We start from the raw sequence: 14604 nt of genomic DNA, 5'->3' as shown, positions 1-14604 counted from the left end.
GCACATTAAAATAATCCAAAACATACAATACATATTAAATTTTAATAAAAAAAAATTTAATTTTTTTAAGAACTTAGTTTGCACCGTGTTCCAAACGATGTCTAAGTGGTTTTACAAACCTCTTGTCCATTTAGATAGCATTTGTTTTTAGGTTTACAGGGAAAACTATATCATATGTAATCCACGAAAGATATTTGGTTTTAGTAAGGTTAATCTAAGAAAAATATGTAAAAGTAATCATGTCTAAATCACTATAATTAAATGATACTTTTTAGTGTCAGTCAAAGCTATCTGGAAAAAAAAGTTCAAGTACGAGTATTTATTTCTTTCAAATTTTATTTTTCCTGGATAAATGTTTCAATATAATTAACAAAAACATCAAGGAGAAGAAGAAGTTATTGTAGTTCTAAGAATAAATCAGTATTCATTGGTTTGATGAAATTGCTCCAGACTCAAAAAAAAAAAATTAAACTTGACATTAAGAGAAATATTGTCTTTTCAACATGGTATAATTATCTCAGCAAGTTCTGCAGGGTTAGGTTAGTATTTTTTTTCGTAAAATTATTGATTTACCTTTACAATAAAAAAATAAAATGCCTTTCAATCAGGGTGTTATTGTTTTTTTAATATATTTTTTTAAAATAATAAAATTGTTTTGTTGGTGTTAAAGACAAAATCAATTTAACTCTTTCACAATGATTTTTTTTTGTCTTTTTATATTATCTTTATTGTTAATTTAAAGATTACTAGGAAAATTATTGTAATTTATCATATATTAAATATTATTTAAAAAACATGTTGGTGAACGTGTCAGCAAGTGTATAGCTCCACGTTCTTTGAACAGTTTATGCAAGGTTATCCAGCCATTAAATACCGCCTTTCACAATAGTTTTTAAAATGTCCTAATGCCCCCTCCACTATGAGGTGACGTGTGCACCATACATGCCTTTGATTTACCATCACCAACTATTTTTTTTTCATTTCTCTCTTTTCTTCTTGAATTTAGTGCCAACCCTTACAAAAAGTTAGGTCAGCCCCTGCAATTTATTTTTTCTTCACATTTAATCCCTATTTTTTAAAATTTTAAATAATTTATTAAATTATAAATATTTTTAATTTCACCCGGCCTTACCATTTTTATTCTTTCAAATTTGGTCCTTATTTTTTTTGGGATCATTTTCTAGATTTTTTTTTTCAATTTCATCCTCCTTATATTTTTTTCTATCAAATTTGATCCTCATTTTTTTCGTTATCTTTTCTGTTTTAGCAAGTTTTTTTATTGATTTTTTTTCACAATTTCATTCTTCAAAATTAAATTAGTTGGGAATTAAACTTCGTAATTGAACACGAGTCTAGGATTTTATAGGTTGTGAGTTTTACATATTAGATCAGATTTAGAAGGATCGTCAAGGTTTACTTAATTTTTTTAAAAGGGCAATTTATATATTTTTAAGAGCAAAAATAAAAAACCCTTTCAACTACAAGGACTAACATGAGATTTTAGGAGGGGTTTTGTCTAGGGGTAATAAAAAAACCCGAGAAATCAATTAAACAGAAAAAACTAAAAAATTAATAATTAAAAAAACTGAACTGAAAAAAATCTAAATTAATTAATTAGAACACTCAAAATAAATTTTAATTTAATTTGTTTTCAATTAAATCAAACCGAATCACACCAGTTTAACTGGCAGTTTAAACAAAAAGAGGAGTATGAATACCCCACCCCCCAACTTTCTTTCTATCTGCCTCTCATGTCTTCCTGGTCTCAACCCTTAAGTAGCAACCCCCAAGCCCTCTCTCATCTCCGATCTCCTCCATCACGATCTCTTCTCTTTCTTAACCCAAAAGACCACTTATGAGAGCAAGCAAGGAGAGAGGGCCAAGTCAAAATCTCATAAGAGAAAAAAGAATAGACAAGAGCCTATTCAATTAGTCAAAAAGCTAGATTAAGAAAGTTGCGTCCAATAAAGCTTCTCCCTGTGTAGACCTGTCTTTTTTGGCTTAGCTGACCATGGTTGCCTAAGGTTCGATTCTGAGATTTGAAGAGAGTCTTGAATCCCATTTCTGCTACTTTAGCTATATGCGTAACACATCGAATTCTAGGCTTATAGGCTTTGAATCGAACTTCTTTTTCCTTGGCGAAGAAAGCTTATTCGTCTATGAAAGTGATAAGTGAAGAAATGAAATTCTTGTATTGATCCATACTTGCTTCCCCTTCGTTAATTACATTTTTATTTAGATTTTTTTGATAGGTGCCGAATGATTTTCAAACCTTTTCTCTTTAAGTAGTTAAATTGTTCATCACTTTGCGTGAATAACTCTTGATATTGTCATATATGATTCTAACTTAGTTTTGAGAGTGTTTCATCTTTGAATTCTATCCAATGAGATACAGAATAAGAATGGTTTTTTTTTTTTTTGCCTGTTTTTTAACAACATAAACTTGTCTACCCTATTTTTCTTTCTTCTTCTTTTTTCACAGTAGCTCCCAACCTTCACTTCTCGAAAGCTTTTGGTCTTCCAACCTTCTTCCAAGTTTAAATTCTCTTATTATTCAACTTCACACGAACTTATATTGATATAAATTAATTATACATAATTTAACTAATGTCTTTATTTATTGGATTTTTTTAATGCATACGTAAGATATAATTACATAATTAGAAATTGTATGATAACTATCCTTATTAAAGATTAATAACTTTTATTTTCTTTTTAATTTCAGGTTCGAGTTCTGTGGTTGCTAATATGATGACCATTGAAGGTTTACATAGTCATTAACTTTAGGGCCCGTGAAATTAGTTAAGATACATGCAAGCTAGTCCGAACACCCATATTAATAAAAAAAATAAAAAAAAAATATTTGTACATGAAATAGACTCATAACCTAATATTCTAATCTTTTGAGTTGAATATACTGTCTATACTTGTATGTAAACCCCCATGTGTCCATGTCCAACGTAAACGTGAAGGCCCATACATCTTCATAGTTGAGCAGCAAAAAAAAAAAAACTAAATCTCAAGCTCTGGATACTGCAGTCAAATTGTTAAATAATTTCATTAAAGAAAAAATTGTGTTCGAATAGGCCGGACTTGTAGGTGAAGGAGAGACTTGTTGAGTGCATAAGTGATCCCACGTTAAGGAAAAGGAAGGAATGAGTTGTTTACATGTAAGATGAAGCCATGACTAAATATTCGAAGTTTTTGTATTTGAGATGGTGTCAACTGTCGATGCTTCTATATGCGTCCTCATGTGCTTAGTTCCAATGCAAAACGCAGAGATACATGCATGCATCACAAGGAGCTCCCCAACAATGTTTCAACTTGTCTCATAAATTCAAAAATCAAACTATCGAATCTGTATATATTCTGCAATAGATTCTTCTACCACTTTCTTATAATAAAAATACTCTTTCAGATACAAAATCTTGATTTTAGAAATATTCTAATAATTGAGTCCTACAATGCACACTATTTATTTAATTTTAATTTAATTTCCTTTAAATATTAATATAATATGTATTGAAGTCCACCATATATAAGGATTATATGTGCAAAAAAAGTGTATCAAATTAAGAATTATCTCAACTCAATAACTTAAATATTAGGTGATGTCCAAAATATAATTTTATTATTTTCTAACATACCCCCTCAAGTGAAAGCTCTTTAGGTTTAATATTTGCACAAACTCACACTTGTGCTTAATTTTTATCAAATAAATGGTGATGGTAAGATTCGAACTCGTCGCTGCTTAGTCATTAAGACTCTGATATCATGTCAAAGAACCATCTAACCCAAAGACTTAAGTTTTTATATGAGGTATCAAGATATAATTTATATTATTCTCTAACAATTTGCACATCTAAATATTAAATATATGCTAACATTTCATCTTTAATAACTTTGTAACACTCGTAATATTTCATCTCATAGACTTCACATCCTAGAGGTGTTAGATATTATAGTGCAGTATGCTTTTAAAAATAACTTTTCACTGGAAAATACAATAAAATAATTTTTTTTTAATTTTTTATTTTTAACACCTCCATATCAAAACAATCATAAATCACTAAAAAAAATTATTAATTTTAATGTTTTTTTAGATTAAAAACATTTTTAAAAGGCTCTTAAAAACATAAGCAAAAGCTAAGCCAAACATCTATTCATTTATCCCCTCCAAAAGCCAACCTGCAAGTTGGTTTCCAATCTGTGAATATTGGGCAATCCATCATGATTCCTATCGCATAGAATTATTTGCGGTCCTATCATTTAGTGCTCGAAACCACCTGCGAACCTTGGATCTTTGATCTATTTGGCATCAATGTTTCGTGCTCCATATACAGTACAATTTAAAGAGCTGCCCTAGCACAGAGGGGACCAATTTACAAGATAATGCACATCGTGGTCCTTTTATATATATATATATATATATATATATATATGATAGCTAGAAACTGCAGCCAAGCACGAGAGCATAGGTGCCCACTTTGCTGCAACACTGTTGGCTACAGCAAAATGTAAGGTGTGAAAACGAGAGAGGGAGGGAAAAGAAGAGAAGAATCAGATGCCAAGGACATAGATTGTAGGTATGCCGTACCATAAGCATCTAATCTTGAGGGGCAACTTTGATAGATCATCTAGGTTTTTTCACCTTTGAATAATACCCTTACAGTGCAAAATTTCACGTGTTCAGACAAAGATATGTTCTTTTCTTTTTCTTTTCTTTTTTCTATTATGTTCATAGTATCTAAACTATTAAATTTAATATGAACGATTGTAGTTACTTGACTATTTAACTTTGGTTTCTTGATAAATCATTAAATTCAAAATTAATAATTAGATATTAAGAATATGATCGGTTTTATTTTCTTCTAAATACAAAAGAATGAAGATCCAATCAGCAGACTCTATTTATTGATGCACAATTATTTTCCAATGACTTAGCTCTGACAAATTGATAATATTTGATTTTGTGTTATGCCCCTGCAGATTATACTCTCTCTGTCTTAATGTTATTTGTTCATGTTTCCATTTAGAGATGTTCCAAAATATTTGTCATGAAGCATTCGAAAATACATGATTTTTCAACTTTATCCTTGTTTATTTAATTAATTGCAATTTTATTTCAAAGTACATGGACTTGCAACATTTTTCAATACAATAATAGTTTTAAGAATGTGCACTACTATAGTTTAATTATATAACAAAATAAAATAATTAGACAAAAAAATTATGAATTAGTAATAAAATTCACTACTGTAGTTTTTATGCATCAGCATCTAGGCAAAATTCCATCAGTAATTTCAATATCAATGGAAAAACATAATTGAAAAGTATCTCCTCAAGGTTTTTTTTTTTTTTTTGTCAATAATGAAATTATCAACCGAATATTCACATCAAATTTTACCATTTATTTTTTATCAGAAACTCCATCAGTACCTAAATTGCTGACATAACATGTCAGAAATTTTGATGGGATTATTTTAATTTTTTTTGTTCCATCACTGTTTCTGTTGAAAATTATTGATGGAAATTTTTGTCCTAATTTTCATCAGTAAATAACAACAAAGTATTTTCCATCAGCAATTTCATGTTTTTTTTCTATTTTTTCTAATAATGATATTACTCATTAATAATTTAATAATCTTGATTAAACTACCACTCTGTCATGTGATAATGTGTAGTAACCATCCTTTATTTCCTTATAATCAATGAAAAGTTACCACTTATAATCTTCTTAGAAATGAGAGAGAATTTGCTACATTTTGTCTCCTTGATTCTAAAAGAGAATTTGCTGCCAATACACCTCCTTTTCTCTACCACTTATTTTTCCCCAAAGCGCTAGGAAACTTCATTGTTTATAGCTAAACAATCCTTATAGAATAAGGATTGATGTTGACCTCTCTTTTTTGACAACTTTGGAATCTTTGCAAAAATATATAAGTAATATGTTACCATATATGTCAACAACAAAAACAAGAAATTCTTTCCAAGCATAGAATCCAAGAATCATAAAAAGATAATCTCAAACCAATTAGAAAAATAATACATTTTTTATACAGCAACTTCTAACATGTATCATACTTCTTTATTGGACTCTAATTGACCTAAAAGTTTATCTTAAAGTAGAACAATACCTTTGGAATCATCTCGTAAAGTTTAATATCGATCAAATAGTCAAATTTAAAGTTATGCTTAATATTGTAAAACTAGATAGTGGAAAACATTAAACCCAAAATGGTCTCTTTAATCAATTCAATCCTTGGACTTGCAATGAACTTGATCGACACCTCAATTAGATTCGTTGATGTCGTAAAATGATATGCATCGTTTTATCTTTTTTCTTTCTTTCCTTCTTCCCTTTCTCTTCTTTTTCTTCTAATTTAGAAAAACTAAATTTGTGTTTTTTTCTTCTTTTTTTTATTTTAATAAAAGCATGTTCTGAATAAGATTTAGGTTGGATTGTTTATGTGTTTGTGTGTAGATCTAGATTACTTTCTATATTTAAGTATATGGTGCACTAAATCCTTGCAAGGACAATTCAAGTTTTGAATTTTAAATAGTTTAGTGTATGGCTAAATTTATGAACGGACTCATTGCTAGTTGAAATGCCAAATTATAGTATTGTTGCTTCCATCATTGTTGTTGTCAAATCCTTTTAAAACAATAAGATTCAATTTCTATTAATTGTCATTGTTTCTACAATTATAATGTGAAAATTGTAAATGTTATTCTTTATTTTGCTTACTGATTGATTGATTAATTTGCTTCTAGCTGAGCCATTGGCCACAACATGATTAATTTCTTGCAGCATTATTGCATGCTCGAGAATCCCATAAAAGAAAATTGATATTGTGACATCCACCACAGATATATCTAGCCTTTCAACTTGGGTAAACGACACTAGCTTCTTGTGGTACATATAAATTTCTTTATGTATAATATAATTACTTGATTTAACTATGTTAATAACTTTTTACATGAGAAGTTTGAGATAAGCCCGAGAAAACAAGAGTGTATATACAGCACATGTAAAGCAATTGTATGTGCATGAGAGTAATAAATACATTAACATATATATAGAATACAAAGAAAGTTGTTCTTGATGTAACGCTTACCATGATTAGTTTTTGAGCTATAGCTTAAAATCTTAATTGGTCTTCATCATTACTCTTATACTTATAAGGAATAAAAAGAAAATGAAGCATATGGTCCTCACACATAATTATTCTCCTTTTTTCACTTATTTATCAAGGTCTTGTAGCTTCTTGTTTGCTTCATATTTTTTGGTTCTTCCTATTAGCCTTCTTGATTACTTTCCAATATGGGAACAAGCAAAGCTGAAGGAAAGAGGAACTTGAAGGAAATAGAAGATGAAGAGGAAGATGATGATGAAGAAGAAGATATTTATACTGGGTTAGGGTTTGGAGATGATGACAAGATCAAGAAGAAAGGAAGAACAGGGTCTGGTTGTGGTGGTGGTGGTGGTAGGTCGTCGTCAAGTCCGCCAATTTCTTGTCAAGCAAACAATTGCACAGCTGATATGACCGATGCCAAGCGATACCATAAACGCCATAAGGTGTGTGAGTTCCATGCCAAAGCTTCTTCTGTACTTGTAAATGGAGTCCAACAACGCTTTTGCCAGCAATGTAGCAGGTGAAACCTTAATTTTCCAAGTCATTTCTAATTCCAACACTTCAAGTCAACTCGTAGTTTTTTTTTCTTTTGAAGAGGGGTAAAAACACAAATAATATCTTAGTTTTAATTAGCCCTATTGATCTATATAATAATGTATATTGAAAAGCATAACACCTAATTTCACTAATAGTTTTTTAGATTGATATTTTCTTTCTTTTTTAATTGTGAAATTAACAATATTTTCCATTCTATATGGCGACTCAAATACATGACTATTGGTCTTAATGATGAAGAGGCTGAATATATAAACTTACATTTAAACCCTTTTAAAGGAAAGGTAGAATTCTATTGCCATGACACAAGCCCAAATCAAGATAATTTTTTACGTGTAAGAAGGCATTGGTAATTGCCAAGAAAGATCATTCATAATTAATTAAGTAGGATGGGGATCTTTGATTTCATCATACAGTTAAAACCTTTCTATGATTTATGATTCGAGATTATATATTTTTCATTAAACATACAAATATAGCTAGGAATAACTAAATATATCCAAATTGAATATCATCAAGAAGTAATTTCTCCTTAATTACTTTTTTAAGAAGATTTTCTCCTTAATCCTCAAAAAAAAAAATCCCTCTTCGATAAAGTAGACCAGTCCCATATATATAATATGAAGAAAAAGTAAGATTTTATATGTTATGAGTTTTACCTTAAAGATAAAAAAGTTTAAATACCAAAATTAACCTAAGTAATAAAAATTAATGTCTCCCCACAAAGAAATACTATTTAAAATTCCTGCATTTTTTATATTTGTGCCAATTTTGCCTAATTGTTAGCTGTATTTCCCCTAAAAACTACAAAGAAGTTACCTATCTAAGAAGTAAAAAAAATAAAAGGAAGCAGAAAGAAAGAATGAACTATATATTTCATGTATATGTATAGATGTTGAACATTTTACCTCCTTATTATCCTTAGGAAAATAAAGAAACAAAAGAGCAGTGCATTTTCCACTTTCAATAATAGGTTCTTACTACTCCATAATTGAGAAATTTAATTTGTCACTAAAACAATTAATTGAATGGTGCCTGTAGGTTCCATGATTTATCTGAGTTTGATGACAGCAAAAGGAGTTGCCGGAGGCGTTTAGCGGGGCACAATGAACGGCGTAGGAAAAGCTCGTCTGACAACCAAGGAGAAGGCTCAAATTGACGAAAGGACTGCTCAGGTGTACAGGAGGTATGATCACAGAGCAAAAGAGGGAGACAATTACATGTTATTTCCCCATAAGCGGCCTCTTCCAAGCATTATTTAATTAGATTGGTTAGAATATCTAAATATATATGTGATCTCTGGCATGCTCTCTCTCTTCTGTCAATCTTTAGCTTTAATATAATAATAATAATAATAATCTATGATGTGTACTAATATTCAATAAATGGATGCGACTGGAAGTCTTCTATCTAATTTGCCTACCCTTCAGATTAATTAGTTGGTGTTCCTCCAGAAGTTTTTTTGTTCCATTTAAGTTCATCATTCATCTTTTTCTATAATTTGCATGAATAGCCAAAGATTGTTCTCTGCAAACTGACGATAATATATTAGTCAGTTTACTACCCCAGAAGGTAATTTTAATGTGGCCGAATTCTCTTCTTTTGCAATCAGTTTCGCTACAGCATGTGCAGCTCTTGCTAATTATCCACCCCTTCTAAGTGTGATTTCTATATTATGTATGGCCGTGCCTACGAGCATATTGGTTGAAATAGATTCTTCTTTATGATCAATCAAAACCTCTTCCCAAACTGTACAAACTTCTTCCAAAGCATACAATTTTCTGGGTGTAGATGATAATATCTATACAAATGAATCTTATATATTGTATAATGAAGTCAAGTACTACATAAGTGGATATATAAAAATCAAAAGCAGCCGAATCACTCATGTTATGCTCTTCTCTTCTACATCCTAGGTCTTCCCGTTCCTTTGAAGCAAGTTTCCATTATAGAACTCAAAAGCATAGATTTTTTAATTTTCAAGACCTCCACTTTATTAGAATTCGTATTACCTATGTAACAAGAAAAAATACAAATAAATCTCCCTTCATGATCTATGATCATTTCTTTTATTTATCATGTTAGTAAGAGACCATTAAAAAATAGAACAAGCCCACTGTAGCAAAAATTTACATCATTACATTTCACCCAACTAAAAACCCTATAAAAATACAATAATCATACAAATCATCTCATTTTGTTTCTTTCTCATTCAAAAAACAAGTTAACTCCACAAAATTGGAATTAGTTTAACAATTGCACGCCATTATTAGGCTCTTAGAATCTAATAAAAAACTCCACACAACGCAAGGGCAAGTGGCTAGTTTTTAATAAATCAAAAGGGTTATAGATATACTTAGCGATTGATTTATCATTGAGAATTTGACTAATTGTTTCTTTAGCTGAAATGGGGGGATTTGTATAGCCTTTTTTGATATCGGGATTGGTAGTTCTGATTAGACGTCCTAATCTCCGTGTCTTCTCCTGGGATTATGGCAGCACTTGTATAGATAGTAAGCATGCTAACATCTCAATTCTCCTAAGAAGAATATTTTGCCTAAAGTAGGCCAAACCCAAAGATCTTAGTTGCAGAGTGCAATGCAAGCAACGTAAGCAGGATCAAGTTTGCATGGATAACATGGAGGTAAAAGAGCAAGAATACCCGAGTTTCTTCTTGAATTATGGTAATTTCCACGGCATGCATACCAAGTGCTGTAGTGTTTGAAATTCCCTTCATTGCTAGAGTATGGATGTGACAGTGTATCAGGCAGAAAGCATATTAAAAAAAGGGGGGAGGGGGATGCAGTGGAAATATATCAGTGGAAACTCTCAAGTCTGAAGCCTATAGTTTCAAAATTTAAATCTCAATTACCTTAGCAAGAGACTTAATTAGCTAGAAACGTGAAAGATTCTCATAGTTGATCCACCAAGACTGTCTTGATTCTTGACAACAATTTATGAACGCATCCATGAAAACAGTAATCTGGCACAGGTTTTTGCAGCACAAAGACATGCAAGCAAGCAAGTGCATTAATACAGCTGGAACATACCTGTCCAGAATCAATACGATTCAATAAAAAATGGTCCTTCTAATCAAAGGTACTTCAAAAACCACTATGTAACCAAAGGTCTGCGTATTGGAACATGACTTGCATAAGCATCTTCAAACAGAGGACACAATTAATTCCACAACCTTCATAAAATCTGGTAAGTCAAACAAAGATCATTTTCTCTTTCAGACAGCAATATCAGAGCACTATTCTTGAAGAAATACTATCTGGAGCTTAAATTTTATATTAGAATCACCCCAGTTCCAATGTAGAGAACTTCATGAGTCAAACCAAAAATGGTGATGCAATGAAAAATTAGAAATCCTTGGTAATTAGCTATCACTTTTTAGTCACGGTTTATCCCTAGCATTTTCATGGCTAGCTCCCAGGTCACTATTGCGGCGGCATTAGCAGGAAATGCTCTCACTATTGTCTGACCCAAACCCGTATAACATCCTTTAAGTCCAGCCCTTCTGTAGATCTATCAAAAAAGGAATTAATTAGGTCCTCCTTTTTCTTTATACAACAATATTTTATAGTTTACTGGACAGCCCCCTGGCATTAGAAGTAGGGAATCCTTTTAAAATCAACAAAAAGAGAAAGGAACAGGACATCTTACAGAGTTCAGAATTAGAAATGGATTTCTTGTGGAGCTTTTATCAGGAGATGTCTGGATAATGGTTTTCGCCACATCCAAAGGCAAAACTGCAGACCAAAACTGGATAACATCAGAATGTAAAGCTGTTAATGACTTCATGAAACACACCAAACAAATTTTTTTTTCAAAAGATATGCAAGGTTTTCAGGATACATACAGCTACGCCACCAGTCACAATTCCAATCCCCATGTCAACTAAATTGCTGCGGTCAGATAAAGTGGGTTTCAATTGTAAATGCATGTAATGACGAACATGCTCATAAACACTAAAGAAGACTGCGTTTCCAATAGATTCTCTCAACAACGTTGTAAAACCTCCACGAAAAATGCCTGTCACCTGAAAGGTTTTCCATCAGCAACGACACGTCATAAATTTAAGTTGCCAATAGACAGAAGGTTTTCTCACCCCTTCATTTTTCACTGTTTGGAGGGCACAATCAAGAGGGCTGCTGTATCTACTGAACTCTGGAACCAAGGAGTCAGTTCCTTGAATTTGCATCCTACACTGAAGAAACTCAGTTTCACCATAAAGCTTCAGGAGGAAACAACAGAAAGGAGACAGCACTACCATATATGAATGCTACAAGTGACTTACTTTTACTAGCTCTGATGGGCATAATAAGAAACTGATAATAGCTCCACTATATGCTGCTGATGGAATTATTACTTGGGGTCGAGGCACATCACCTTGCAATCCTCCCTTCATGAGTAAAGGGGAAGGAGGTTATTTCCAATTACATAATAGACTGAACTCTCAACGTGACTTCAAAAGATATATATGCACAAAAAGGTTCTTCCAATTAACTTCACACAGACCTGCAATGACTGCTTTGTTTGAGAATATACGCCAAAAAGAAGGGAACTCTCAAAAGCCATCCCAACAAAAGATGATGATGCCCCTCTATACAGTCCTTTAACCTGTCAATGACAATTATCATCTGGCTATACTTTCAAAAACAAAAATGTCAGGAACATGCAAATCCTAAACACCTCCACCTCTTCCCCTCGAACTGAGAGAGAAGATGCAGGCACACTATAACTCATGACATGTTTTACTAAGACAGTATATGGCCTAGAAGCAGTGCACCAAGGATTGTTATAAGGTACCATAAAGTATTTTAATCAACTCCAGTGACAGAATCATTAAAATAATGCCAGAGACCAAAAAGGCGGAAACATTTTGCTGAAATTTATGAATTCATAGGTGAACTAACATCATCAAACCTAAAATCTTCTCACTCACAGGTTTCCCCATGAATCATCTTTAACTTTACATAATTTACTAATACAAATAACCTTGGACAAATCACTAAGTAATATCATTAAGCCACCAAACATGGAAAGGCATATTTCTATAAAATTCTACCCACAAAATATGTTGTTGAATTCTTCAGATCAGTAAGAAGTCTGCAAATTATCCATGCATAAATTGTTACACATACTTAAATCCATCATTAACGCAATTGAATATATAGATTTCCATTTTATCAATCCAATTCAACTTAGAAATCATTGAGTTAATTTTGTGGCTTACAAGAAAAAGTTAAAAGAGCATACTCCTTCAGTCTGTAGTATCCTAGTAGTGCAATGCAAGCCATTCTTGTACTTAATCCCATGTGCTTCTGTATTATGTATCTGCAGCTTCACCTAATGAAACACAAAAACAGAAACAATTCAGCAATTCAGCAACAATCCATTGTCAAAACCACAAAGCTATGCAATGACTCATAAACACAAACCACTATCTATCAACAAAACGACCCACATTCACTACCCTCTTAAGCATCTCTACAAACTCCAAATCCAAAGCTACAAACTTTAAGATAGCCCAAATCACAAAACTTCATTTTAAACAAGTTTAGCATCAGAAATCTGAAAAATGAGAGACAGGCACTTGTAAAGCACTCACCTTGACAGTGACAAAAGGGTGACCAGTAATAACAGTGGCGACACCAGCAAGTAAACCAGCTAAGTATTCCTTATAAGCGAATGCCTCTCCCATTTTTTTGGTTTCTCTCTTTTCTCTCTCTAAACCCCTAAACCTCAAAAGTTAATTAATTAGTAATAAAAAAAACCATTGTCCTTAAATAGACTGGTAAAAGTTGGGTGGTTGAACTTGTCAGCAACCAGTCACGCCACTATCGTTTTTGCGTCTCAATTCTCAAATGGTGCCGAATGAGAAGGTAAAGAAGTTGGAGATTGCCCAGAATTGTGAAAATTACAAAGAGATGGGGAGTACTGAGAGATGATGGGTCTTCTCATTCAACAGATGGAACCAAGTTGTGGGCTTTTGACCGTTGCTGTAATTGAAGCATATTAGTTGTGTAGTGTCCGACCTTGTAGGGTGTAATTAAAAAAACACACAGAATTTAGCTCCCTTGTTTGGTAGACGAAAAATTCTTCAAATTTATCATATATTTGTCTGCTTTCATTGTCTACATTCAATACTTAGACTGAGTTATAAACAATTTAGTCTCTATCTATGAGGTGAATTTATCACAGCTTGTTTACAATTTAATCGAATTGAATTGAATTATCATAATGTGAAGAGTATGTTATTTGATTCAATAACTTGGCAATATTTTTTATTTTAATGATCAAGTTATAGGAAGAACTTTCGTGCTCTAAATCTCTCCATAATCGAGTGATAAATAAAATTAAGTCATCCAATGTATATTCATTAAAAAATAAATCCACTCAATTTAAAAACTAATTTTACTATTGAAAGAGGATGGTCAATCATTGTTCCTTCCACCACTATGCATCCTCTCACATTTTACTATTTATAACACTGTTCACAGTGCAAATCTCCTTTCTTGGTCCCTCGAGTTTTGGGTTTGTTTAAGAAAGGAGATTTGTTTTCAGTGTCCTAGAGTTTTTTATTCTCTTCATTGCATGTTATCATATGTCTAGGGTTCGAAGATGGTTCCAAAGTAAAATGGTGGGTAAATTTTGTGAAATTCAATTTCTAAATATTGTAAAAAAAAACAAAATCAAAAGAAAAGGGTTAAAAATTGATATTGATAAAAAATAAAAGCTTTTTTCCATGTTTATCGTTCAAAAGGTGCATGAAAATACCCTTTAGTCCCTAAATTTTCAATTTTTATATTTGATCCCTTCTATTTATAAATTTTTCATTTTAGTATCAAATTTTACTGTTTTGCATTTCAATGCTTGGATTTTTAGATAGGAGAGAAAGTCACCA

At 31.7% G+C, this 14604-nt stretch overlaps 2 protein-coding genes across 6 annotated transcripts; one reads left to right on the top strand and one right to left on the bottom strand.

Moving 5' to 3' along the window:
- The first annotated feature begins 7253 nt into the window (after positions 1-7253).
- LOC133698818 (squamosa promoter-binding-like protein 3) lies at positions 7254-9105 on the top strand. Of its 2 annotated transcripts, none has more exons than XM_062121900.1 (2): positions 7254-7656; positions 8763-9105. In XM_062121900.1, exons 1-2 carry the CDS (start codon positions 7325-7327, stop codon positions 8848-8850), a joined length of 420 nt encoding a protein of 139 aa, XP_061977884.1. In that variant the 5' UTR covers positions 7254-7324; the 3' UTR covers positions 8851-9105. The 2 variants fall into 2 exon arrangements, with proteins under 2 accessions (XP_061977884.1, XP_061977883.1); XM_062121899.1 differs by having other exon boundaries at positions 7264-7656; positions 8733-9105.
- A 1434-nt stretch (positions 9106-10539) lies between these two features.
- On the bottom strand, positions 10540-13722 carry LOC133698817 (mitochondrial arginine transporter BAC1-like). Of its 4 annotated transcripts, none has more exons than XM_062121894.1 (8): positions 13309-13722; positions 12957-13046; positions 12216-12317; positions 11995-12099; positions 11806-11904; positions 11557-11736; positions 11361-11459; positions 10540-10741 (listed from the first exon to the last, which is right to left on the bottom strand). In XM_062121894.1, exons 1-8 carry the CDS (start codon positions 13399-13401, stop codon positions 10604-10606), a joined length of 906 nt encoding a protein of 301 aa, XP_061977878.1. In that variant the 5' UTR covers positions 13402-13722; the 3' UTR covers positions 10540-10603. The 4 variants fall into 4 exon arrangements, with proteins under 4 accessions (XP_061977878.1, XP_061977881.1, XP_061977879.1 ...); XM_062121897.1 differs by having other exon boundaries at positions 10581-10741; positions 11361-11446; XM_062121895.1 differs by lacking the exon at positions 10540-10741 and adding an exon at positions 10766-11222 and having other exon boundaries at positions 13309-13721.
- Positions 13723-14604: the final 882 nt, after the last annotated feature.

This window comes from Populus nigra, chromosome 7 (assembly GCF_951802175.1).
Source record: "Populus nigra chromosome 7, ddPopNigr1.1, whole genome shotgun sequence".
NCBI classification, from domain to species: Eukaryota; Viridiplantae; Streptophyta; class Magnoliopsida; order Malpighiales; family Salicaceae; genus Populus; species Populus nigra.
This window is presented reverse-complemented; position numbering and strand designations above follow the sequence as displayed.